The 26,166-nt window shown below is 44.0% G+C and overlaps 1 protein-coding gene across 1 annotated transcript in view; it reads right to left on the bottom strand.

Moving 5' to 3' along the window:
• Positions 1-26,166, bottom strand: part of LOC124044864 (pleckstrin homology domain-containing family A member 7-like) — a 170,760-nt gene that overhangs the window by 49,163 nt on the left and 95,431 nt on the right. Inside the window, exons 4-8 of the mRNA XM_046364157.1 lie at positions 25,728-25,811; positions 17,420-17,534; positions 7,393-7,497; positions 5,961-6,033; positions 1,195-1,295 (exon numbers count right to left, since the gene is read on the bottom strand). Coding sequence (XP_046220113.1) covers positions 1,195-1,295; positions 5,961-6,033; positions 7,393-7,497; positions 17,420-17,534; positions 25,728-25,811 — 478 coding nt within the window. The remainder of the gene's footprint in view (positions 1-1,194; positions 1,296-5,960; positions 6,034-7,392; positions 7,498-17,419; positions 17,535-25,727; positions 25,812-26,166) is intronic.

Consider the following 26,166-nt stretch of genomic DNA (forward strand, 5'->3'; position numbering starts at 1 on the left):
GTAGATCATTGACAAATAAAAATTTATATTAACCATATATATATATTTTTTCTTTAACAACAAACAAGGGGTGTGAATACTTTCGGAAGGCACAGTAGCTCTATGGCATAGGCGGGGAGTCCTAAATGATATACTGTAGTACTATACCTATAACATGTCTGTAGAGAAAACCTACAGTTGGAGGCATTGTGGAGAAAATACCTTTCTTATTATTTTTTTAAATATATTAATTTAGTAGACAAGCAAATTAGAAAGCTAAAAAGCGACCAATACAGAGAATCCAATCTGATCAACAACCTATACATTAGGCGGTGTCAGAGGAAGGCCCCAAAGCAAAATAGTCAAAGACTCCAGTCACCCAAGTCATAGACTGTTCTCTCTGCCAAGTCTAGGACCAAAAGGCTCCTCAACAGTTTCTACCCCCAAGCCATAAGACTGCTAAACAATTGATCAAATGGCCGCCCGGACTATTTACATTGACCCTCCCTTTGTTTTTACGCTGCTGCTACTGTTAATCTATGCATTGTCACTTTACAAATTACCTCAACTAACCTGCACATTGACTCGGTACCGGTATCCCCTGTATATATTGTAGCATCGTTATTGTTATGTAATTATCTTGTGTTACTTTTTTGTATTTGATTTGACTTTAGTCAATATTATCTTAACTCTATTTCTTGAACTGCATTGTTGGTTAAGGGACTGTAAGCATTTCAATACCGGTTGTATTCGGCACACGTGACAAATCAAATTTGATTTGATTTGAAATCCTCAATAGCCAATAAAAAGGGGAGGATGGGTGCAATTAAATATCTGATTGGCTTATTATCCAGAATATCGTCCATCATTGATTGACAGAATTCTCCCTGTGAGCATAGTGACCTCACGGTGACGCAATGCCTCTAAAGTCAGCGGTTGGCCAAATAGAAGTCAATATGAAGCGTAGAACCAAATCATATTCAGTCCATAATCTAAATCAGTCAACAAGCCGCTGGTGAGTAATAAAAGCAGTAAAACTAGTTGTATTTTAACAGGAGGCAGAAGCACAGCGTCGCTTACAAATAGAAACCAGTGGAACAGAGACTACATAAAGCCATGGAATATTACATTAGTCAAATGAATACAATTTTACATTTAAAAAACTTTAAAAAGACTACACATAAGTCCTGTTAAGAGGCGAACTCTGAGTCTTACCTTGAAGGCGTACTTGCGGCTGATGTGGTCCTCAGGCTCCACGGCTGAGACGACATAGCTGGGCAGAGGAATACTACCCAGGACTGACTCCTCCCTGCTGTCTGTTAGGGGAGGGGGGGAAAGAAAGACAGGAGAGACAAGACAGGAGAGAGAAAGAACATCGAGAGAAAGAAAAGAGAAAGAAAAAGAGAGCTCAACCACAGTAAAATCACAGTGCATCTGAGAAGAGCGGAACACAACCATGAAGCATCACGGACCAATAAATTACATGCCACTAAAAAGGTCTATAGATGGAGTGCTAACAGTACAGAAATCTACCATAAAAGCAATTAGTACCCTAAAAATTCAAATCGCTCCTGGACAACGTCGTAGCCTTAACATTCTCCTACAGCAATGAAGGTGTACATTTGGAAGTTTGGAACAAACTTTATATTTGACAAATTAGCCTCCATGACTAATATAAAGACACATAAGAGCAAACCAAAAATAATAGAGAATGAAAAATAGTTTGATAAATAATTACAAAAATCTAAGAAAGTCATTGAGAAATATATCTAATCAAAAACACCAGACAACAAAAATATACGTCTTCAACACGGGGAAACACTGAAGCAATACAAACCCTAAGGACAAAAAAGGACCCGCTCATTAGAAATCACCTGGATGGAATTGAGGAATCCATAGAATCAAACCACTTCTGGGAAAACTGGGATAAACTAAATAAACCTCACCATGAGGAATTGGCTATGCAATATGCTGATATGTGAAGAAAATCACTTTGCAAACCTCTACAGCAATAAAACAAAGAGCCCAGAACAACAATATATACCGTACAAGAAAAGATGACAAGTAAGAATCCTGTGGATACCTCAATTATAGAACAATAATTAACTGTACACTCTCCAACCCAAAAAATACCTGTGGTGCGGACGGTATTTTAAATGAAATGATCAAATATACAGACCACAAATTCAAATTGGCTATACTCTTCAACATTATCCTCACTGCAGGCATTTCCCCCGATATTTGGAACAAAGGATTGATCACACCAATCTATAAAAAACGGAAACAAATTTGATCCACAATTAGAGGGATTTGCGTTAACAGCAAATTCTCTGCAGTATCATAAATAGCAGACTACATCATTTCCTTGATTAACACAACGTCCTGAGCAGAAGCCAGATTGGATTTCTAACAAATTACTGCTCGACCGACCACATTTATACCCACCCCACACTAATTGACAAACAAGTAGACCAAAACAAAGGCAAAATCTACTAATTTCTCAGGCACAAAGGTATTTTTTTTAAATAAACGAATACAAAGTGGTATCGGGGGATCATAGGGTTAAATCAAATGTACACTTAAAAATAAATGTGCGGGTCAAATTGAAACAAGCAAACAGACGTCTTCTCTCAGAGACGTGGAGTGAAACAGGGCTGCTCAATAAGTCCAACACTATTTAACATCTACATGAATTAATTGGCAAAAGGAACAGTAGAAGAATCTGCAGCACCTGGTCTCACCCGACGCTGAAATCAGGTGTCTGCTGAACGCAGGTGACCTGGTGCTGCTGTCTGCCACTAAGGAGGGGTTACAGCAGCATCTAGATCATCTGCACAAGTTCTGTCAGACCTGGGCTCAGACAGTTAACCTAAAATATATATGATATTCCAAAATAGGTCCAGAAATCAGGATGACAAATTTGGACACAGTTCTATTAGAACACACCTAAAAAAACGACACGTATCTAGGACTAAATATCAGCGACACTGGTAGCTTTTTACAGGTAGCTTTCACAGGTAGCTTTCACAGCTGAGAGACAAAGGAAGAAAAGCATTCAATGCTTTAAAATAGAACCAATTGCTCTAAAAGGGTAGCGAAGTATGGGGTCCACTCTCCAATAATGAATTCAGCAAATGGGACAAATCCAATCAAAATATACATGCTGAGTTTTGTAAGACTGTATTGCAAGTGCAAAGACAAACTCACATGTAAGAACAGAATTGGGCCACCCCCCCACCTCTTATTCGAATAGAAAATAAACCAGCCATCAAATTTTACAACCATCTAAAAACAAGTGACCCCTAAAACATTTCATCACACAACCCTACAATGTCAAGAGATGAAACCAGAGAAGAGGTTCCTCAGTCAGCTGGTTCTGAGGCTCAGTTCACTAACCCAAACCAACCCCATTGAGTCTCAGGACAGCACTCAGAAAAATCTGGCTCAACCAAATCATCACAAAGCAAATAAAAAATCTAAATCACCTATTGGAAAGACACCACAAAAAAAGAAAAACTAAAGAAAGCTTCAGTGCTATTTGGCTCTAAACCGACAGTAACTTGGTGGCAGACTATCTGACCACTGTGGCTGATAGAAAACTGAGGAAAACACTGACGAGGTACAGACTCCGTGAGAACAGTCTGCCTATAGAGACCGGTCGTCACAGGCAAACCTGGCTGCCCAGAGAGGACAGGCGGTGCTCACTCTGTTTCAAGGGGAGAGGTAGAGAGCGAGCTGCATTTCCTATTCCACTGTGACAAATACTCAGACCTAAGAGAATCTTTCCCAAAATGATCATTCACTACAAAGGTTTTGGCCAAAACCTGAGGAGTTAGCCAGTGAAAAGTGCAACGTCAATAATATTTCCCATTTCGTTTTGTTTAGGCTTTCACGCCACGTCATGTTGAGACTGCTCTACTACTTGCATTGAATGTCTTGTTATTTTCATTCATATCGTTGTTGTAGTTGCTGTTAATTGAAAACCCATTTCCACAGCTGCTACTAGTATTGAGATGCCTTATTGCCGTTGGTCCCACCATTCTTTAATTCTACTTTGACAATGTCAGTCATTTAACTTGCCATGTCAAGAAAGTCTACTGAATTGAGAGAGCGAGATAGACAGAGATACATAGAGCGAGCGAGAGAGAGATGTCACTTATGACTCACTAATCATTTTGGATAGAGAAAAAAAAAACTCCCCTCCCGACACCCATGTGGCAGTACTCTGCCAAACCACTAACCCCCCCCCCCCTTACCCAAATGGGCACTACACTGCCACTCCACTAAATCGCTCTCCGCCCATCCAGTTGGCATTGGCCGGGTTCATACCACGGCCGTCCTCTGCCCGGTTTGGCATCAGTGTCATGCCACTGTGTGCCCCTTCTGACACTAGAGCTCATATCTTAATTAGCTCAAGCTGCTATAAATAAAGAAAAGGGACAACTCTCATGGGGGGAGTGTTTCCACCACTGCACATTGTGACAGAGTGATAGAATGTGTGTGCGAAAACATGTGGTCGTGTGTGTGGTGGATTGGAATGTTTGGTTGATAAGTGAAGGCGGGGGTGGGGGGGGTCTGGATTAAAGAGTAATTGGTTAAAAATACATTCAAGGAGCTTTGGAGGAGAAATTATCCACATGGGGCCTCGTCCTTTTGTCTGCCCACACACATACACACCTTAAAACGCAGAGAAATTAACAGATTAATAAGAGCGAGAAACAGGGAAAGAGTCGATGGCGCCCGAAAGAGACGGAGTAAAATGGGAGCAGAGAGAGAGGAGAGAGAGAGAGAGAGAGAGAGAGAGAGAGAGAGAGAGAGAGAGAGAGAGAGAGAGAGAGAGAGAGAGAGAGAGAGAGAGAGAGAGAGAGAGAGAGAGAGAGAGAGATGGAGGAAGAGGGTGAGAGAGCGGGGGAAGGAGTAAAAGTGATAGAGTACGTGAGCGAGAAGGGTTTAGACAGCAAGAGAGTGACACAGGGAGAGATAATGAAGGCGAGAGAAAAATGAAGAGCGAGACCTCGGGATACACATCAGATTAACCACTGATTAAACCTCTGGCTCCCTCATCAACTCGAGACATTCTGGTTCCAATCTCTTACATAACGCTCTCCTAACCCTCTACTAACATTAGGGCAACATTGAGAACCTGTTCACGTGTGGGACAGTGGCTAGGGATCAAGAGAGGCCGTGCCCCAAATGCCACCCTATTCTCGGAGTAGTGCACTACTTCTCCTGTATAGTTCACTACTTTTGACCACAAGTATAGTACTAAACAGGGCACAGAGTGCCATTTGGGAATCAACCATAGACTACCAGCGGTCTGGAACGATGAGCCCTCGTTGGCGTCGCCAAGATGTGGCAAGAACAAACACGGTGAGATTAAACCAAAGTAAAAAAAGTGTAATGGGTATCCGTGTGGTTTATCTCCAGGCTCGTTCGGCAAACCCATTCACTCACAAGGCCCGGCCAAGATCCCAGATTGCCGTCTAGTCTCGAGAAAGGCCCTTTTATGAAACTTTGACTATAAATAGCTTCCGTTGTGCTCCAATTGGCCTCTCTTCTAGCTCGGCCAATAGGACATGTGGATCTGATTTGAACACATCATCATCATAATCATCATCCCAGTTTTGCTCTGTACTGAAAGTAGTCCATCTTGAAAACTTTACAGCTGACTTGCACATTTGTGTGCGTGTGTATTAACAGTGGACAAGACGAACAAAACTATCCTACGCTCACATCTTGGGGCCAGGTCAGTGCCAGAGGAAACAGGCTTATGAGGTCATCAAGTCAACACTTACAGCACTAACATACCACGTCACATCCCCTAGAGCGCACACACACACACACACACACACACACACACACACACACACACACACACACACACACACACACACACACACACACACACACACACACACACACACACACACACACACACACACACACACACACACACACACACACACACAAAACCATCTCACCTTTATAGTAGAACAGACAGTAGTCAGCCAGCACAAACCACTTCCTCTTCCAAAGCCTCATTCCAGAGCCGTCCTGCAAAAGAAAGTGAAGTCAGGCCTACACTCCTTTATTGGCCCCGCAATGCCTGCCATCGCTTTTCAAACACACTTGCAGCCAGGGGAATGATGAAAGATAGAAGGGAAAAACACACTTCAAAACAGATCATCACACACATGCGCGCGCACACACTGTAATTAAGTGCTGCCTGTTTGAATATTGTCCCTGGTAGGAAGAGCGTGTGTTCATGTCCCCATTGTCATGATAGGGAGTTTGTTTGGGAGGAAACTCATTTGGTGTTTGAATAGCGTTCCCTTAGAAGTGAGTGTGTGCGCGTGAGTGTGTGTGTGTGTGTGGTGCGTGAGTGCCTGACAGTGAGAGAGAGAGAGAGAGAAAGAGTCAGAAAGAGCGAGAGCATGTCTTTCTGTGTGGATGTTTGTGTGTTTCCACAGATAATGCATGTCTGTCAGTTAAAGATAATTGCATTGTGCTTCTCTTTTCTCTTAGAGTTTTATAAAAATGTGACAGTGCTGGCTTTTCGGTGATCCAGCGAGGGCAAAGTCACATCCGTCTACCTGGCAGACAAACAGGGTTCAAAAGGTCAAGCCTGGAGCTCATTAAGACGCTGTGTGTATCCCAAATAGTACACACTATTTCTTATTTGGTGCCCTACATGTAACCAGCTCTAGTAAAAAGTAGTGCACTATATATGGAATAGGGTGTCATTTGGGACTCCGTACAAAAAAAAACGTATACAATATGTTCCATACACCCAGCTACCAGTTTATCCAATCATGTTGTCCTACAGACACCTATCAACCAATGGGCTCTATCCTATGAGTCTCTGTGTGTCTCTACTAACCAATCGACAGTATCCTGTAGATTCCGCAGCCCTTCGTGTGTCAACCGATGAGCTTTGTAACCAGAGTTCCTGTCGACCAATCAACTGACAGGCTGCACACCCATGTCTATCAGCTCCATTGGCTTGCTTGTCCCACTATCAGCCAATCAGTATTGTCCTACAGACACCTATCAACCAATGAGCTCTATCCCATTTTTGAAAAGCAACCCAATGCATGTCCATGTGATGTGTCCATGACCTCTGTTGCCATGGCAACCAATGCAAGTACTTCCCAAACCTCTCCTCGGGGGTTGGGGAACCCTGATAGACAGTGCGTGCGTGCGTGCGTGCGTGCGTGCGTGCGTGCGTGCGTGCGTGTATTTGCGCGTTTCAAGTTTCATTAGTCGCATGTGCCTTCGAGCATGTTGGTATGCATACGTGTGTGTGTGGTGTGTGCGCATTTCAAGTTTCATTAGCCGTATTAGGTGTGCGCGCCTTTGTATGTGTAGGTACGCATATATGTGCACGTGAATGTGCGTGCAGGTGTTGCTTACCTGTTTGTAGAGCCATCCTCTCACCACCACGGGGACATTGGGGTTCCTCTTGATGGACTGCTCTCGCTTCCCAAAACTGTGCACCCTCCCACTGGACCTGGATCCCTATAGGGCACACACATCCAGCATACTGGTTAGTTATTTCAACTTTGACCTCACCAGCCCTGACAATTCAGCTTCTACTGTTCCATCCTCCATTTCAAAGTCATACTTGAAAAGGGGACACAGATCGATCGATTTCATTGACTAGACAACTAAAAGCTCAGGCGGCCATGACAGCACACGGCGGTCTCTTGTCGGCGAGTTGGAATACTTAGCATGATACAAAAGAAGAAATGCCGTTTGCTCGTAAAGTTCTTTTTTTTAAGTTTCACGTCACACATTTTACAGTACGTTCTGATTGGTTGACCCAATCCAATTAAGTAGAATTTTTAAGCAAGCGCAAAATCTATTTGTGACAATAGTTTACCATAAGCCAAACTCTCACCCCCACAAATAACAAGAGAAGAAGACAAGTACTCCCATGAGTTTTAAAGCAATACACCTCGGGGGGAACCATTGAGGGGGTGGAGGGATGGGTGAGCCCATTACTCTTCTGACTAACCAGGAGGTGATGAAAGTTCAACTAGGTCTGACATGGCCGTTCGGGCCCAGTGCCTGCTGGTAATGGTCTACAGCGGTAGTGATCGTGAGCATATAGTTACAGCTGACGAGGTTATAGAGGTAGCCTATAAACGATCAAATTAAAGAAAGTCACACACGCCATGTGTAATCTCCCAGCAATTTAATTGTTATTTCCCAACGTTTCGGCATCACTGTGCCCTCCTCAGGGTCTGACCCTTGATAGTTTATTGGCCGTTAGTCAACACCTCCACACAAACTCTTTTCTGGGTGTGCGCCAGCTCACGTTTTTAATAATATGTTATAGAGGTAGCCGTCAACAGGACAGCTTGTGGAGGCTGAATGATGCCCTCTGGGTTGTGTGTGTCTGTGTGATTCCCTCGTTGGTCGGCCATTAGTGAGACACAGCTGCTGGGTAAGGGCCATGAATCAACCACGCATGCGCCACACACGAGTGCAAGGTTGACACTACCAACATACAGACAATACATTCATGGAAACACGCAGACACGTATGCACACAGATCACATACACACACCACACGCTAGGGATGTCCCTGACTAAAAATGTAAAAAATCTTGGTCGACAAGAGTCATCCTATTCTTTCGACCAATCAACGGGTTGAAATGTTTAAAAACATATTTTTCCATATATAGACAGACACACGCTTGATTGAAATGCATTCCAGGTGACTACCTCGTGAAGCTGGTTGAGAGAATGCCAAGGGTGTGCAACGCTGTCATCAAGGCAAAGGGTGGCTACTTTGAAGAATCTCAAAGGAAAAAAAGCGATTGATTTTTTTAACACTTTTTTGGTTACTACATGATTCCATATGTGTTATTTCACAGTTTGGATGTCTTCACTATTATTCTACAATGTAGAACATAGTAAAAATAAAGAAAAACCCTTGAATGAGTCAGTGTCCAAACTTTTGACTGGTAGTGTATGTGGATGATTTATAGAGCCAGGCACATTTAATAGTTAGGCGATTGAAAATAGACCTAATTTACTAGTGTTGTACCATTATTTGGGGTAAACATATCCATATACAATTTCAGTATCACGTCTTAGCGTGATGGACCGTGCCATCCCCTTGACCTCCGCAATGGATTAGTCCACTGGACACAGGTGCGAATCAGACAGCTGTCTTGTGCGCCATGAAAAAAAAAAAACTAAAATAGTGACCGCTCGACTAAAGAGATCTCGGTCGACCCTATCACACGCACCAGCCACAAGTCATACATACAGCACATACAAATACAGACAGACAGCAATTCACAAGCTTAAAGTTCCTCAAATGCATTCACATACACACACACACACCGAAGCATTAATGGAATGTGCCACATTCAAATATAGTCTGGGTCCATCTGCTGATGGGGTGGGCGTGATTTACATCAGTGGAGCTGTGTATGCATGGATCCTTATGACCTGAAGTATAACCTACTACTCAGTACTGTAATGACCCATTAACCTACTACTCAGTACTGTAATGACCCATTAACCTACTACTCAGTACTGTAATGACCCATTAACCTACTACTCAGTACTGTAATGACCCATTAACCTACTACTCAGTACTGTAATGACCCATTAACCTACTACTCAGTACTGTAATGACCCATTAACCTACTACTCAGTACTGTAATGACCCATTAACCTACTACTCAGTACTGTAATGACCCATTAACCTACTACTCAGTACTGTAATGACCCATTAACCTACTACTCAGTACTGTAATGACCCATTAACCTACTACTCAGTACTGTAATGACCCATTAACCTACTACTCAGTACTGTAATGACCCATTAACCTACTACTCAGTACTGTAATGACCCATTAACCTACTACTCAGTACTGTAATGACCCATTAACCTACTACTCAGTACTGTAATGACCCATTAACCTACTACTCAGTACTGTAATGACCCATTAACCTACTACTCAGTACTGTAATGACCCATTAACCTACTACTCAGTACTGTAATGACCCATTAACCTACTACTCAGTACTGTAATGACCAATTGACGAAAATGGAGTGAAGCTTATCATTTATGCAGCATGGACCGGATACCACATGTGCGTGTCGGGGGGGGGCGTCATTGACCGACACCTCTGTAGTCATGTGGTCGCTCTCTCCGTCCCCTCGCTGAACTGCAACACTCGTCATTCCAGTACCTTAATTGCAGCGTTAAACGAGCCTATCAACATCACAAAGAAATGCCTCACTCAACTCCCCTGGCATGTCAGTGATGTGACGTGAGGCGAGGCAAGCGTGTGTGTGTGTGTGTGTGTGTGTGTGTGTGTGTGTGTGTGTGTGTGTGTGTGTGTGTGTGTATATTTAGAGTACACTACTGGCCGTGATGTATCCTGTACCCTACACACACACAGCACCTCCCACACACACAGCACCTCCCACACACACACACACACACACACACACACACACACACACACACACACACACACACACACACACACACACACACACACACACACACACACACACACACACACACACACACACACACACACACACACACCACCTCCCATCATTTCTATCCCAAACCTGAGCAGGGAGTTACGGCTGAGGGGTTTGGTTTAACTGGCGGGGTGTGACGGCTACAAGTGCTTTAGTAGCGTTGTCGGAAGCTCGGGGGCGCTGGCGCTACAGCTCTACAGCTGGTGAAAGAAGAAGAAGAAAAAAAATGTCTAATTACACGATTATAAGAACCACTGCTGACCAAGCGTGGAAGGTAGACACTAAACACCAGAAGAGCTGTCACAACAAATTCCCTTGTCTACGTAGTTTAATATAGTCTATTTTAAGGCCGGGTAAACTCGTGGAAATATGGGAGTGATATTAGCGCCAACAGAAATGTAACTGTATAACTGTATATCACACCATACAATAGGGTCTCTAATATAAGATTTGGCTTTTGTCAGTGAAAGGCTATAGACAAGACAGCATAGTCGGAAAGTATTCAGACTCCTTGACTTTTTCCACATTTTGTTATGTTACAGCCTTATTCTAAAATGTATATTTAAAAAGAATCCCCCTCAATCTACACACAATACCCCATAACGACAAAGCAAAAACTGGGTTTCAATTTTTTTAATAAATTTATGGAAAAGAAAAAAAGAAAAAAACTTTACTCACTACTTTGTTGAAGCTCATTTGGTAGTGATTACAGCCTCTAGTCTTCTTGGGTATGACGCTACAGGCTTGGCACACCTGTATTTGGGGAGTTTCTCCCATTCGTCTCTGCAGATCCTCCCAAGCTCTTTCAGGTTGGATGGGGAGTGTCGCTGCACAGCTACTTTCAGGTCTCTCCAGAAGAGGTTGGATTGGTTTCAAAAGTCCAGGTTCTGCCTGGGCCACTCAAGGACATTCAGAGACTTGTCCCGAAGCCACCCTTGCGTGGTCTTGGCTTAGGGCATGTGCTTTGGGCTGTTGTCCTGTTGGAAGGTGAACCTTTGTCCCAGTGAGGTCCTGAGCACTCTGCAGCAGGTTTTCATCAAGGATCTCTCTGTACTTTGCTCTGTTCATCTTTCCCTCGATCCTGACTAGTCTCCCAGTCCCTGCCACTGAAAAACAATCCCACAGCATGATGCTGCCACCACCATGCTTCACTGTAGGGATAGTGCCATGTTTCTTCCAGAAGTGACTCTTGGCATTCAAGCCAAAGGGTTCAAACTTGGTTTCATCAGACCAGAGAATCTGGTTTCTCATGGTCTGCGATGCAAGTCCTTTAGGTGCCTTTTGGTAAACTCCAAGCGGGCTGTCATGTGCCTTTCACTGAGGAGTGGCTTCCGTCTGTAGAGATAGTTGTCCTTCTGGAAGATTTTTCCCATCTCCACAGAGGAACTTTGGAGCTCTGTCAGATTGACCATCGGGTTCTTGGTCACCTCCTTGACCAAGGCCCTTCTCCCTCGATTGCAGTTTGTCAAGGTCTTCAGTCCTAGAAAGGGTCTTGGTGGTTCCAAACTTCTTCCATTTAAGAATGAAGGAGGCCACTTGGGGACAGTCAATGTTGGAGAAATGTTTTGGTACCATTCCTCAGATCTGTGCCTCGACACAATCCTGCCTCGGAGCTCTACAGACAATTCCTTCGACCTCATGGCTTGTTTTTTTCTTCTGACATGCTCTGTCAACTGTGGAACCTTATATAGACGTGTGTGTGCCTTTCCAAATCATGCCCGATCAATTGAATTTAACACAGGTGGACTCCAAGTTGTAGAAACATATCAAGAATGATTCATGGAAACAAGGATGCACCCGAGCTCAATTTCGAGTCTCATAGCAAAGGGTCTGAATACGTATGTAAATAAGGTATTTCTGTTTTAATACATTTGCAAAAATGTCTGAAAACTTGTTTTCGCTACGTCATTATGGGGTATTGTGTGTAAATTGAGATTTTTATTAAAAAAATAAAAAATGTAGGCTGTAACGTAACAAAATGGGGGGGGGGAGGGGTCTGAATAGTTTTCCCAATGCACTGTACACGCTACATACTCTTTACAGTCTGGTTCAGTATGTATTTGTCTGCAATTTACTATGTGGTGACAATACCTTCAAACTGCCTTGAAGAGTTTAAAGAGAAGACATCTTTTTGACAAAGACTTCAAATAAGGCAACAGAATCTGGGAACCGTCTGGCACAGACATATTGGTGCTTATTTTCAGGAATGCCGACGAAACAAGAGTAATGAATACCTGTTCTGGCTCACCAATTTTTTCCCTTTTTTATGTCGTAACAGCACACACACACACACACACACACACACACACACACACACACACACACACACACACACACACACACACACACACACACACACACACACACACACACACACACACACACACACACACACACACACACACACACACACACACACACACACACACACACAGGAAAAGCATGACTCATGCTTCTGGAAAGTGATGCAGCGGTTTAGTGCTGATGTTCATCAGTAAAGCAAAGGATATTGCTTGATCCCTTATGGAGGGAGGGGGTGGGGAATGGGTGGGATCACCTGGGTTGCATCCCAAACGGCACCCTGTCCTCTACATAGTGCACTACTTTTTGTACTGCACAATAAAGGGAAAAGGGTTGCGGTGGCGAAAAGCTGTGGTCTCTCGTCATGGTAACTGATGAGCCCCAGTGTGATGGATGCCCGATCCTCTCCCTGTGTGCCACATTCAATCAGAGTCTGGGTCCACCTGTTGATGGGGTGGACATGATTTACCTCTGTTTAGTGGTGTGTGTGTGCCTAAGAAAGAGAAGCAGTGTGTGTGTGTGTGTGTGTGTGCTCTCCCATCCTCTGCCAGAGAGGGGGGAGATAAGGAGCAAGAGAGAGCGAGCGAGACCGAGCAAGAGAAAGGAATGAGAGAGAGCTCATTTCATGCTAATGCTACAGTAGCCTGTTCTCTTGGCTTTACGCAAAAAGCATTAAAGGTACATGGGGAAGTAATGCCACTAAGACCAGTCTTCAAAGTGAAAGTTGGGTAGTTAATCACCTTTCAAGTTATAAATGGGGCGGGGGGGGTGAGCATCAGGTGTATCCCACCTGCGGCTTGAAATCGGCTTGACTGTTCTGCCGGGGTCACAGTAGAGCCTGGAGAGAAGGCCCCGAGCTTGTTATGTTGAGCCACACACACACACACATAACACTTGTCATACACCTGACACACAAACGGGCACAAACTTTACACTTGACACACACAAAACGCACACACTCTTGCCCTGTCACATTCACCCTCAACCTGCACAATTCCATAAACACACAGGCGCAGTCTAATTCCGTCAGATCCACACGTCTAACTCCCCCCCCCCCTCTGGAGTCTGCGACATTAATTAAACCAGCCTCCTACGGGCAGACAGAAGCCCCCCCTCCTCTCCACTCAAACCCCCTGTCCACTGTCTGGTGGCTTTTAATGGGGTCTTGGTCAAAGGTGTGTGAGAAGCCCACCGAGCCATTCATCCTCACCTAATGCCCGTCGTTAATTACTTTTCCCTATATATAGTCCCTGACCGATAAATCGGTTCACCAATATTGTCGGCAGATATTAGCCATTCACAGAAATATTTGTATCGGTTTTTATTCCAGAGATAAAAGAGACGATATTATATACAGTGTTGGACACACCTACTCAGTCAAGGGTTTTTCTGCATTTTGACTATTTTCTACATTGTAGAATAATAGAAGTCATCAAAACTATGAAATGACACATATGGAATCTTGTAATAACCAAAAGTGTTTAAACATATCAAAATATATTTGAGATTATTCAAAGTAGCCACCCTTTGCCTTGACAGCTTTGCGGACTCAGCTTCATGAGGTCGTCACCTGGAATGCATTCAATTAACAGGTGTGCCTTGCTAAAAATGTATTTGTGGGATTTCTTTCCTTCTTAATGTGTTTGAGCCAATCAGTTGTGTTGTGACAAGGTAGGGGTGGTATACAGAAGATAGTCCTATTTGGTAAAGGACCAAGTCCATATTATGGCATGAACAGCTCAAATAAGCAAAGAGAAACAAACAGTCCATCATTACTTTAAGACATGAAGGTCAGTCAATAGAGAACATTTCAAGAACTTTGAAAGTTTCTTCAAGTGCAGTCACAAAAACCATCAAGCGCTATGATGAAACTGGTTCTCATGAGGATCGCCACTGGAAAGGAAGAACCAGGGTTACCTCTGCTGCAGAGGATATGGTCATTAGTTACCAGCCTCAGAAATTGCAGCCCAAATAAATGCTTCAGAGTTCAAGTAACAGACACATCCCAACATCAACTGTTCAGAGGAGACTGTGTGAATTAAGCCTTCATGGTCGAATTGCTGCAAAGAAACTACTACTAAAAGACACCAATAAGAACAAGAGACTTGCCAAGAAACACGAGCAATGGAAATCTGTCCTTCGGTCTGATGAGTCCAAAAATTTGAGATTTTTGGTTCCAACTGCCGTGTCTTTGTGAGACGCAGAGTAGGTGAACGAATGATCTCCGCATGTGTGGTTCCTACCGTGAAGCATGGAGGAGGAGGTGTTCTGGTGACACTGTCTGTGATTTATTGAGAATTGAAGGCACAATTAACCAGCATGGCTACAACAGCATTCTGCAGCAATATGCCACCCCATTTGTTTTGCGCACCTCCAGGCTGTGTAAGGGCTATTTGACCAAGAAGGGAAGTGATGGAGTGCTGCATCAGATGACCTGGCCTCCACAAATCACCAAACCTCAACCCAATTGAGATGGTTTGGGATGAGTTGGACCGCAAAGTGGAGGAAAAGCAGCAAACAAGTGCTCAGCATATGTGGGAACTCCTTGAGGACGGTTGGAAAAAGCATTCCAGGTGAAGCTGGTCCAGAGAATGCCAAGCGTGTGCAAATCTGTCAAGGCAAAGGGTGGCGACTTTGAAGAATCTAAAATATATTTTGATATCTTTAACACTTTTATTTTACTACATGATTCCCATTAGTGTTATTTCTTAGCTGCGATGTCTTCTTAATGATTCTACAATGTAGAAAATTGTTTTGTTCTTTAAAGAACGAAAACAAAGAAAATAAACACTGGATAGAGTAGGTGTGTTCAAACTTTTGACTGGTACTGTACACAGAATAAACAAATGCGTATGCTCATTTGCGGTCATAAAAAAATATAAAAGGAGTTCAATGGGTTTCCTGAAGAGGGCGCTCTACGAGCTGCTGGTTGAACATTACTCAGCCCTATGTCACAACGTGAGAGAGCAGGCATTGGGGTTTGATGGTGAGTAGCTTGCCACAGCCAGCTCATTTCTATCCACCGCCATACAGTAGATACACATTTTTAAGTTGTACCTAAAAAGGTAAACTACTACTTACTGCCATAGTTATAGAGGATATACAGTTGAAGTCGGAAGTTTACATACACCTTAGCCAAATACATTTAAACTCTCACATTTAATCCTAGTAAAAATGTCTGTCTTAGGTCAGTTAGGATCACCACTTTATTTTAAGATACTCTGTTCGTTATTGTGCGGCGCCAGTCAAGTTCAAATAGACTAAAACATCCATCGTCTGTCACGTCACGATGTCGTCACCATCAACAAAGGCAGTCAATCGTCATCGATAGACAATGCTATTGTTATATATAGTGGGGCAAAAAAGTATTCAGTCAGCCACCAATTGTGCAAGTTCTCCCACTTAAAAAGATGAGGCCTGTAATTTTCATCATAGGTAACACACTACGCCGCCAGGGACTCAAAACCTGCAGTGCCAGACGTGTCCCCCTGCTTAAGCCAGTACATGTCCAGGCCCGTATAAAGTTTGCTAGAGAGCATTTGGATGATCCAGAAGAAGATTGGGAGAATGTCATATGGTCTGATGAAACAAAAATATGAAACCAAAATATAACTTTTCGTGTTGAGGACAAAGAATGCCGAGTTGCATCCAAAGAACACCATACCTACTGTGAAGCATGGGGGTGGAAACATCATGCTTTGGGGCTGTTTTTCTGCAAAGGGACCAGGACGACTGATCCGTGTAAAGGAAAGAACGACTGGGGCCATGTATCGTGAGATTTTGAGTGAAAACCTCCTTCCATAAGCAAGGGCATTGAAGATGAAACGTGGCTGGGTCTTTCAGCATGACAATGATCCCAAACACAACGCCCAGGCAACAAAGGAGTGGCTTCATAAGAAGCATTTCATGGTCCTGGAGTGGCCTAGCCAGTCTCCAAATCTCAACCCCATAGAAAATCTTTGGAGAGAGTTGAAAGTCCGCGTTGCCCAGCAACAGCCCCAAAATATCACTGCTCTAGAGATCGGAGATCTGCATGGAGGAATGGGCCAAAATACCAGCAACAGTGTGTGAAAACATTGTGAAGACTTACTGAAAACGTTTTACCTCTGTGTTTGCCAACAAAGGGTATATAACAAAGTATTGAGATAAACTTTTATTATTGACCAAATACTTATTTTCCACCATAATCTGTAAATAAATTCATTAAAAATCCTAAACCTAATATCCTTTCTGGATTTTGTTTTCTCATTTTGTCTGTCATAGTTGAAGTGTACCTATGATGAAAATTACAGGCCTCATCTTTTTAAGTGGGAGAACTTGTACAATTGGTGGCTGACTAAATACTTTTTGCCCCACTGTATTAGGGATACACATGGTATACATCGTCCAGCGAAATGCTTACAGGTTCCTTCTTGACAATGCTACAATAAGAAATAATTAAAGATAAGTAAATGGCTCAGTAGAATACATTTTTTAGCATAGGTACAATACAGGAAGGCCAGGATAGAAACAGAAACGCTCCATATCGTTTGCGCTTCAAAAAGATAACGTCATCTCAAAACGTCATGTCAAATTGAAGAGGATTGGGAGAGAATCAATCAATAAGGTTTTGGGACTGACCTTTGACCCTGAGGTGGTGTCCACGGTGGAGGTGGTGACGGCGGTGGAAGCCTCGCTGATGGTGCTGGAGGGCCTCAAGTCGGCTTGCTGGGGGTTTGACATGCGGCCGCCGGGCCTGGTGAGAAACAGAGACAGCAGCACAGGGTCACACACAGCAGACATGACCGGATGCGCGTGTGTGTGTGTGTTAAGACAACTTGAGAGAGAGACAAACTGTGTGTGTGTGTAGGTGTGTGTTTGTGTACACAGAGTGTCATTGAGACACCCGGTAGAGGACTCTTCAGACTGAACACACACCCTTGAGGCAAAGGACAGAATGTTGTTCTGTGGATATGTCTGAACTTTCACCAGAACAGCTCTCTTTCAAGCCTCAGGGCCCATGTTCCTAACATGTGCTGATATCTAGGATCAGTTTAGCCTTTTAGGTCATAATGAATAGGATTACATGGACAGGGGGGGACCTGATCTTAAAAATCAGCACTCCTCCTCTGAGACGCTTATTGAACACAGGCCCAGGTTAGCAATCCTTGCACTCGATATCAATAACTATATGGGCATGACTAATAATTTATCATTTTTACTAAAAGTCAGAGCACAGGTTGACTTCATCAGAAAGCAATCAATCTAAAAGGCTCTTCATTGTCCTCTGACAGGAGTCCTCTAACCTTAAACCTAATTTCCACCCTCCGCGTCATCCGCTAGGTTCGCTGAAACAAAAAGAAGCAATATCGAACGTCCGCTCCAATCTGCACATGTGCCCACGGACTCCGAAATCACTGCATCCACAGGACACAATTCACGGGAGGTGGGCAAATGCGAACCCCATGTGTGGACAGGAGTGGAAGTTCAATTGAAGTCGAAAGTATAAATTGCCGCTCCCAACACAAAAGGTTACCCACGGGGCAGTGCAATTCATCAAACTCTGCAAATCTAGCTCACGTTAGATAGGGTTGATCTGACCTCATAACAGCAGTCAAGCACCTAACTGGCTAATGGTGGCTAGCTACTTCCAGACACAAATGAGAGAACAGCTCACTCTGACCATTTTATTCACCCTAGCAGAGCTGGTTAGGCTGTTCTGATGCATTGGTGGCCGTAATTGTACTGCTGCAACAATTTAATTACGTTTTTATTTGCCAACGTTTCCTGACACCGGCCATATTCAACAGGTGTTGAGGGTTCGCAAATGTGTCAGTTATTCTGCACTCTGGCACACTCAGAAGAGAGTGCTCTGAAATCGGAGTAGATAACCAGAGCGATATGATATTTACCAGCTACTTCTATCAACAGTTGTCGTAGTGACATCATGAACATTCTATTGAAATGGTTACTTGCATAGTACAGTCTTTTAGACATGTAGCTAGCTAGCTAAACAATGAAACATAATCCCAACTCATAACCTTAATTACCTGCATGGATCTGCAGGTAGCTAACCAACCAGGTTCAATGTTAGCGACCTAACATTAGGCTATAACTAGCTTATGCAAATGGCTCTGGGATACAAATAATATTACTACACAGACATGTAACGTTAGCTAGCGAGCCAGACAACTAACTTGAAATGAAAATAACTTTGTGACAAAATTTTAAATGAGTAATATCTGAAAAAGTTAGCTAGCTGGATTATCTTACCCGTATACATGGATGCACGCTTCTCCCTCTCTGTCACGGATGTCATGGTTGCCCTTAGTTTGAAGATGTAATCCGGAGACAGGTGTATTATACAACAGCCTTCTGTGTGTTCTCTTTTCGACTCCCTCTGCATTTTGTGATCAAAGGCCAGAATCTTATCCATCTCCTTAGCTATCATAGTCTAATTCCACTGATTTCAAAACTCGGTCCCTCAGTGGAACACTTCTGCAGTTCTACGACATAATATCTTTCCCAAAAAAGCAGCATTAGAAAGGATTACCTACCACATACTGACCAGCTCATGTTACAAACAGACACACAGACACTGCTCTGGGGTTTCTCTCACAGGATATGGATAGAGCGAACTCATCTGTCAGGAAGTGATGCGACGGTGTGGGCGGCTAGCCAACTAGGCCATCACCTGAGAGAAATCACCTCCTCCCACAATGCACTGCGCTCTGGGCCCCTATCCACAAAGTGTCTTTGAGTAAGAGTGCTGATCTCGAATCGGTCCATACAATCTTATTCATTATGACATAAAAGACTAAACTATTATAGCTTAGCCTTAAGATCAGTGGTATTCAAATACAATAGTATTATTTTTTATTTTGATAAGAGATTCAAATACAATTAATTGAAAATTGTGTTACTTAAAAATCTGAATGTACCCATTTTAAGGTTGTGTCATTAGATTTGAGGTGGGGTTGGGTGGGGTCACCAGTAATTCTTTGAGGGCAAAAATGGCGACACCAGAAATTCTGGCAGGAAAAAAATGGGGCCCCCGCTAAAACAGTTTGAATACCACTGCCTTAGATGAACTATCAGCAAAACCTTTGAAGCTACTAAAACTAGAGGATAAGTGTTAAAAACTAAAGGCTCAGTCAATAATAGTGACTGAAATGGAGGCAAAACAAATCACATCAAATGAAAATACGACTTCATTATCCGATGTAAAACAGAAACTAATATATTCACTGAAACTAAACCTACAAATGCACAAGGAGACCCACAAAACCCTTCATGTCCATAAACACAAGAAACAAATAGTCAAATCTTTCCTTCTGCACACACAGAATTCCTCAGCGCTTCGCTGTACAGAAACCTTGTAACACAGATCCCGCCCCTCCATCTCTGACTCAGACATTTACTTTGTCGTTATGAGAGGGGAAGAAAACACTTGCGGAGTGCATACCCAACGGCACCCTAGTGCACTACCTTTGAGCAGAGCCCTAACCTTTACCCTAACCCTATGGGCTCTGGTCAAAAGTAGTGCCATGGGGAGTAGGGCGCCATTTGGGACACAGACCAAGGACTGGCACTTACGAAGGGCATTCTGCCAGGCAATCTAGGCAGCGACAGGCAGCTTTTCAGCACATTGGTTATTATCATCACTCTGGGCCTACTGAGAGTTGTCACCCTGGAATAAAGGGCCTTGAGGGGATGTTCTTTCCCACAAGTTGTAGCTTATTTTCAACTTCCCTAAGGTGTTGCCATTTCCTCCAAAAACTTTTTTTTAATTTGTTAGCTGGTTATTTAGCAAAAGTCCAGAATAGCTAGTAGGAAACGACAGTAACCAGGGTGCAATTTCAAATATAGAAAATGATAACCAGATATAAAAAGGGCCTGGGCTTTGGCTCTCATTGCCGCCTCCCTTCGGGGCCAGACTGACATGCAGCGAGGAGAAAAGCACTGTGGTCACGTTTGTAGTGTAGTGTAATGCACCCAAACAGGGGAAGTCATCAGGACAGACAGTGGCAATGTTTGTTTCATGTTCTGGTGTGTTTGGGGGACGTGATATAGATATTGTACAGAGTAGTTTAGGGGAAGGTATAGAAGGAACATCACATTAAAAGGAGACAACAACCGGCTTCAAAATGCCTCTTTGGTTCTGGAGTATTACAATATCGCCACATAAAAAAAGTCATCCCACAACCCCATTCCTGACCTATCCAGAGAGCAAGCGTGTGTATAAATACTCAGCGTGGGGCCTTGCGGAGGTGGAAACACGCTCTCTGCTCTCCCTCCCCATTCCCTGTCTGCCTGTGGTCCAGGTGTTTGAAATCCACCCTGTTGCTGCCATGGCAACAGTCAACAAAAGCATTGCCCTGCCCGGCGGGTCAGCGATCCCTTGTGAGCGAGTCATCACATTGCTAGCGTAGCTTTGCCCATCATCACCAGATACCATAGCAATGAGGAGAGAGAGAGAGGTTAAGAATCTGCAAATAACTGTTTGAGATACGGAGAGGGGCAATAGACTGATTGAAAGAAAGAGAAGAGAGAAGAAGTTGCAGACAGACTGACAAGCAGGTAGGCAGGCAGACAGGCAGGCAGGCAGACAGACCTGACACGGACGCGAGACGCCAATCCAGCCTGATATAAAAATAAGAGGCAAAAACGTGTGGCCTGTTATAAAGTGTGAAGCCTAGACACTTTAGCAACTCCTGGGTCTGAGAGGCCCAGCCAGTCTCCCTTTAGACGCCAGTCTCCCCAAGGCAATATTATAAGACCTTAGATGAGGTTTCAACTTGGCTTTGATGGTGATCTGTTAGGTGGTGCCTCTATCAAAAGCAGTGCTGGAACAAGGATATGTGATCTAAAGACTATACCAGGCGTCTGAGCCCGGAGGTCAAGATCCCTGCTGGTTTTCTGTTCTTCTACCTGATGATTAATTGCACACACCTGGCGTCCCAGGTCTAAATCAGTCCTTGATTAGAGGGGAGGAATTAAAAATCAGTGGTGGAACTGGCTTCGAGGTCCAGATTTGAATGTCTTATGTGAAGTAATTTGCACTTCATCAGCAGTCTCCACATCATATTGAACTAAGCCTAAAATGTTGTGGGTCTGTGCTGTCATCTTTTACACTCAGTTTGTTAGTACCGAGTCGTACCCCCCTTTGCCTCCAGAACAGCCGGAATTATTCGGGGCAAGGAAACATTGCTCAATTGGTAGCAAGGGACCTAACGTGTGCCAGGAAAACATTCCCCACACCATTACACCACCAGCCTGTACCGTTGACGTCAAGCAGGACGGGTCCATGGACTCATGCTGCTTACACCCTGACTGCCCTCAGCATGACGCAACAGGAACTGGGATTCGTGGAACCAGGCAATGTTTTTCCACTCCTCAATTGTCCAGTGTTGGTGATTGTATGCCCACTGGAGTTGCTTCTTCTTGTTTCTAGTTGATAGGAGTGGAACCCGGTGTGGTCGTTTGCCGCAATAGCCCATACGTGTTCAAAGACCAACGAGTTGGACATTCCCAGATGCTGTTCAGCACACCACTGTTGTACTGCGCCATTAGCTTGCCTGATTCTTCCCATTCTCCTTCGACCTTTCATCAATGAGCTGTTTCCTCCCACAGGACTGCCGCTGACTGGATGTTTAGTTTGTCACACCAGTCTCGGTAAACGCTAGACACTGTCGTGCGTGAAAAGCCCAGTAGGACGGCCGTTTCTGAGACACTGGGACCGGCGCCTGGCACCGACGATCATACCCCGCTCAAAGTTGCTACGGTCACTCGTTTTGCCCATTCTCACATTCAATCAAACAGTCCCTGAATGCCTCAATGCAGATCTGCTGGCTTTATATGCTGGAGCAAAGATACAGCCACAGTCATATCTGAAATAGCTACTATTTTTATCTCTCAAATGGTCATTGAAGCCTCCCATTCGTCATTCAAGTGCAACGGTGGGGAAGGAAACCAGCATTTCTCTCCTGTTCTATTGGTTTTCATCAACTTTCTTTCATTGTCCAGAAGCCATTGGAACAGTCCTGGTCATATTAGCAACCCATCCTAGTGGTTGCATCTTTAGAGTTCCCCTCTAACAGAGATTTTCATCTCTGTCACCTGCTATCAGGTGCGCTGTCTAGAATGGTGTTTCCCCAGAAATGATTTTTTAGCAAATGTTTGAAAATGTGGTTTGATTGGCTGCTTCATTACATGAGTTGCATGTTCTGTTCAGGTGAATTACCATAATCTAAATGTGATGTGTCATTCTGAGCACCGTGAGTGGTCGACCCTAATGGGTAGTGCACCCAATGTATATTAGGTCCAATACATTTCTGAAATGGCCGGCAAATTAAAATCTTCCCGGTCACATTGTCCGGCGCCACATTTTCCTGACAGAAAACCCTGGACTAGCCCTAGTGTAGAGCAAGACAGCAATGCCTGTGGTCTACGTGGTAGCTTTGACCTACTTTTGTTGAATGCGCCGATTTTAAAATCGCTCACCAAACTACAGGTAGTTCTAGGCTACATTGTATCCCACAATTCTCATGGCTGCGGCATTATAGCCTAGTTCCCCCGAAACGCTTTCAAGGCTGCAGCTGCACTGAGACTCATTACACAACGCACACACCTCTGGCCTGTTCCTCTGTATGCAGTGCTAGATAGAGGGTGTGCATGCTGAGTGGCCGTGACACATTATCTGCGCAGCTCAAATAAGCCTCCACTCCCACATACTGTAGCCGTTAATGAGACGGATCCAGCAGAACATAGCAGAGGAATGTGCTCTCCTGTTCTCGCCAGACAGAAGGAGAAAGCAAGAGTGAGCTAGATCCAAGAGAGGGAACGAGAGAGATGGAGCGACTACCAGAGAGAGAAAGTGAGACAGACATGGAGAGAGACATGGAGCGAGGTAGAGAACAGAGCTCTACGCTGGCGAGTGTGTGGTGTCGGTGTTATTTGCTCCACAGCTGTTTAGATTTGACGTTGACAAGCAGCCAGTGCAGTGTGTAGATGCAATGAGATATTCAAGAAATAAGGAAGTTCTGCGTGAACTCATGCTTGTCCACTGTAATTTTGTGTTGAGGCACGAAATCCAAAATCTTTTTCATGGAATGACTGTGCACAACCTTTCCAATCTGTGTCATCTTGGGCCAAAGTGCTGGACCCTGACACAGGAGGGGGACAACTGGCACTTTGTTCTCACCAAAGGTAGTCTAAATTCACTCATCTTTGGTCCCCAATTTAAAGGTTAGAGCACAGGACGACTGAAGACTTCTGACAAGCTACAACCAGAGAGGAAGAGGCAAAGAGAGAGAGGAAGAGGCGGAGAGAGAGAGGAAGAGGCAAAGAGAGAGAGAGAGGAAGAGGCAAAGAGAGAGAGGAAGAGGCAAAGAGAGAGAGGAAGAGGCAAAGAGAGAGAGGAAGAGGCAAAGAGAGAGAGGAAGAGGCAAAGAGAGAGAGAGACTGTCCAAAATCTGTCCACAAAAAATAAGACCATGAAGTGAGGAACATTTGTAGAGGTTAATGAGTGTCAAATTGAATTTCAAATTTTCTATGTGAGGCTTATTTGATCAAATAGAAGTTTCATTTGATTTATTTTACCTTTAACTAAATAGTCAAGTCAGTTAAGAACCAATATTTATTTTCAATGACTGCCTAGGAACAGTGGGTTAACTGCCTTGTTCAGGGGCAGAACGACAGATTTTTACCCTGTCAGCTCGGGGATTCGATCTTGCAACCTTCCGGTTACTAGTCCAACGCTCTAACCACTAGGCTACTTGCCGCCCCGTTGTTAGAGCGGTCACTCTATAATAGAAAATATTCAGTAAAACCAACTACAAGGTTCTACCAATGGTGCTCGTCTCCTTTCCCAAAGTTCACAGGTTTTTCAGAAATCCTGGTCGGAAGATTCTCAGAATCTGGAGGGGATAAGCTGGGAGGGTATCTTCCATCTGGGAATGATGCAACCAGGAATTAAGAAAAACCTGGTCATTCTTTTCCAGAATCTCCTTGCACACAATTGCCGAGGGCAGAGCAACAAAAAAAGAGAGAAGAGACAGAAGAACGCAAAGAGAGAAAGAGAAATTAGAGCAAGAGATGGACAGATGCACTGCGTTGTGACACCCCACACCAGTACTCTGAGCTAAACTGGGGGTTTCAAGATGTGCAGATCATGCGCCTATAACACTAGACTTATATACCAGAGTTTGTAGGTCAAAACTCATGAGCAGTTAGGGTGGTAAATCATAGCTGTACTGACAGTGTGCGATTTGGTTCACACAGTCAGGGTTAAGATGGCCTGGTAGAGGCCAGCTAAGGGTAGAGTGGAATCTGGAGACCAGGCCTCTGGACATTTGAGAGGGCACATGGTCCCACCCTTCCAACCTTGATGATCCATAAAGGGACTGAGAGAAAGAACATCCTATGTGGGTTAATATACCACTGTTCCATAATCTCAGTTTCTGAACAACACTGGCTTTGCCTTTTACTCCACACCCAAAGCTGTATACACCAAACAACTACTACATATCTATACTCCAACAAAGACAACGTTCCCAAATGTCAGCTTTCCCAGCAGTCCTGGCTTTTTACCACTATTCCATTCATCCATAGATTGTTTCCCTGCTCCATATACCTTGACATATCTGGCCATCGCCACAATTCCTAGGCTCCCATCTACAGTCTTGAAATAATACACAGTTGGATTTACTTTGAAGATTGATATTTGTCTGAGACGCTGAACGAATACACATGAATATAGATACTTAAGCTCGGCATTGGCTGTGTTCGAGGTTTGCACACTCGTAGTTACAAATAGATGTACACCATTGACATTCCTGAGAGGCCACAGGTCTGTTATTGACCATTACCAACTAGCATTCCAGCGATATTCGGAGAACCAAAAGTTGTCATCGCACAAAGGGTAGATACAAGTAGATTCGTCACTCACATTTCTTGGAGGATAAAACCAACGTTCTCCTGAGACACCTGTCCCGTCACGGGGTGCCGGAACGTCGTGGTCCTCTGGTTATGGCTATGAGAGGAACAGAGGAGAAGACAGAGGGAATGGAGGTAGGAGGAGAGAGGGGGAACAAACAGAGTAGAACAAATTTAGCATCCCTGGCTATCGAATCAGTCGGTGGTCATTGCGTTGGATTTTCACCCCCTTCCGCTCACATGTAGACACAAGCAGATCATTCTCTAGGGGCATAGTGGGTTTCAAGCACCAAATAACCCCCTAGTCTCACCCCCCCCTGACTTTCTCAGGCCTGTGTAGAATGTGTGGGGTGGCGGTGGCCCCCGTCCTGGACAGCTCGTATGATCTGGCCCTAAAGTGTCAGGCTCAGCACTAAAAATGTCAGACACACACACAGAGGGAGAGAGAAAGA

The sequence above is a fragment of the Oncorhynchus gorbuscha genome, linkage group LG01 (assembly GCF_021184085.1).
Source record: "Oncorhynchus gorbuscha isolate QuinsamMale2020 ecotype Even-year linkage group LG01, OgorEven_v1.0, whole genome shotgun sequence".
Lineage (NCBI taxonomy): Eukaryota > Metazoa > Chordata > Actinopteri > Salmoniformes > Salmonidae > Oncorhynchus > Oncorhynchus gorbuscha.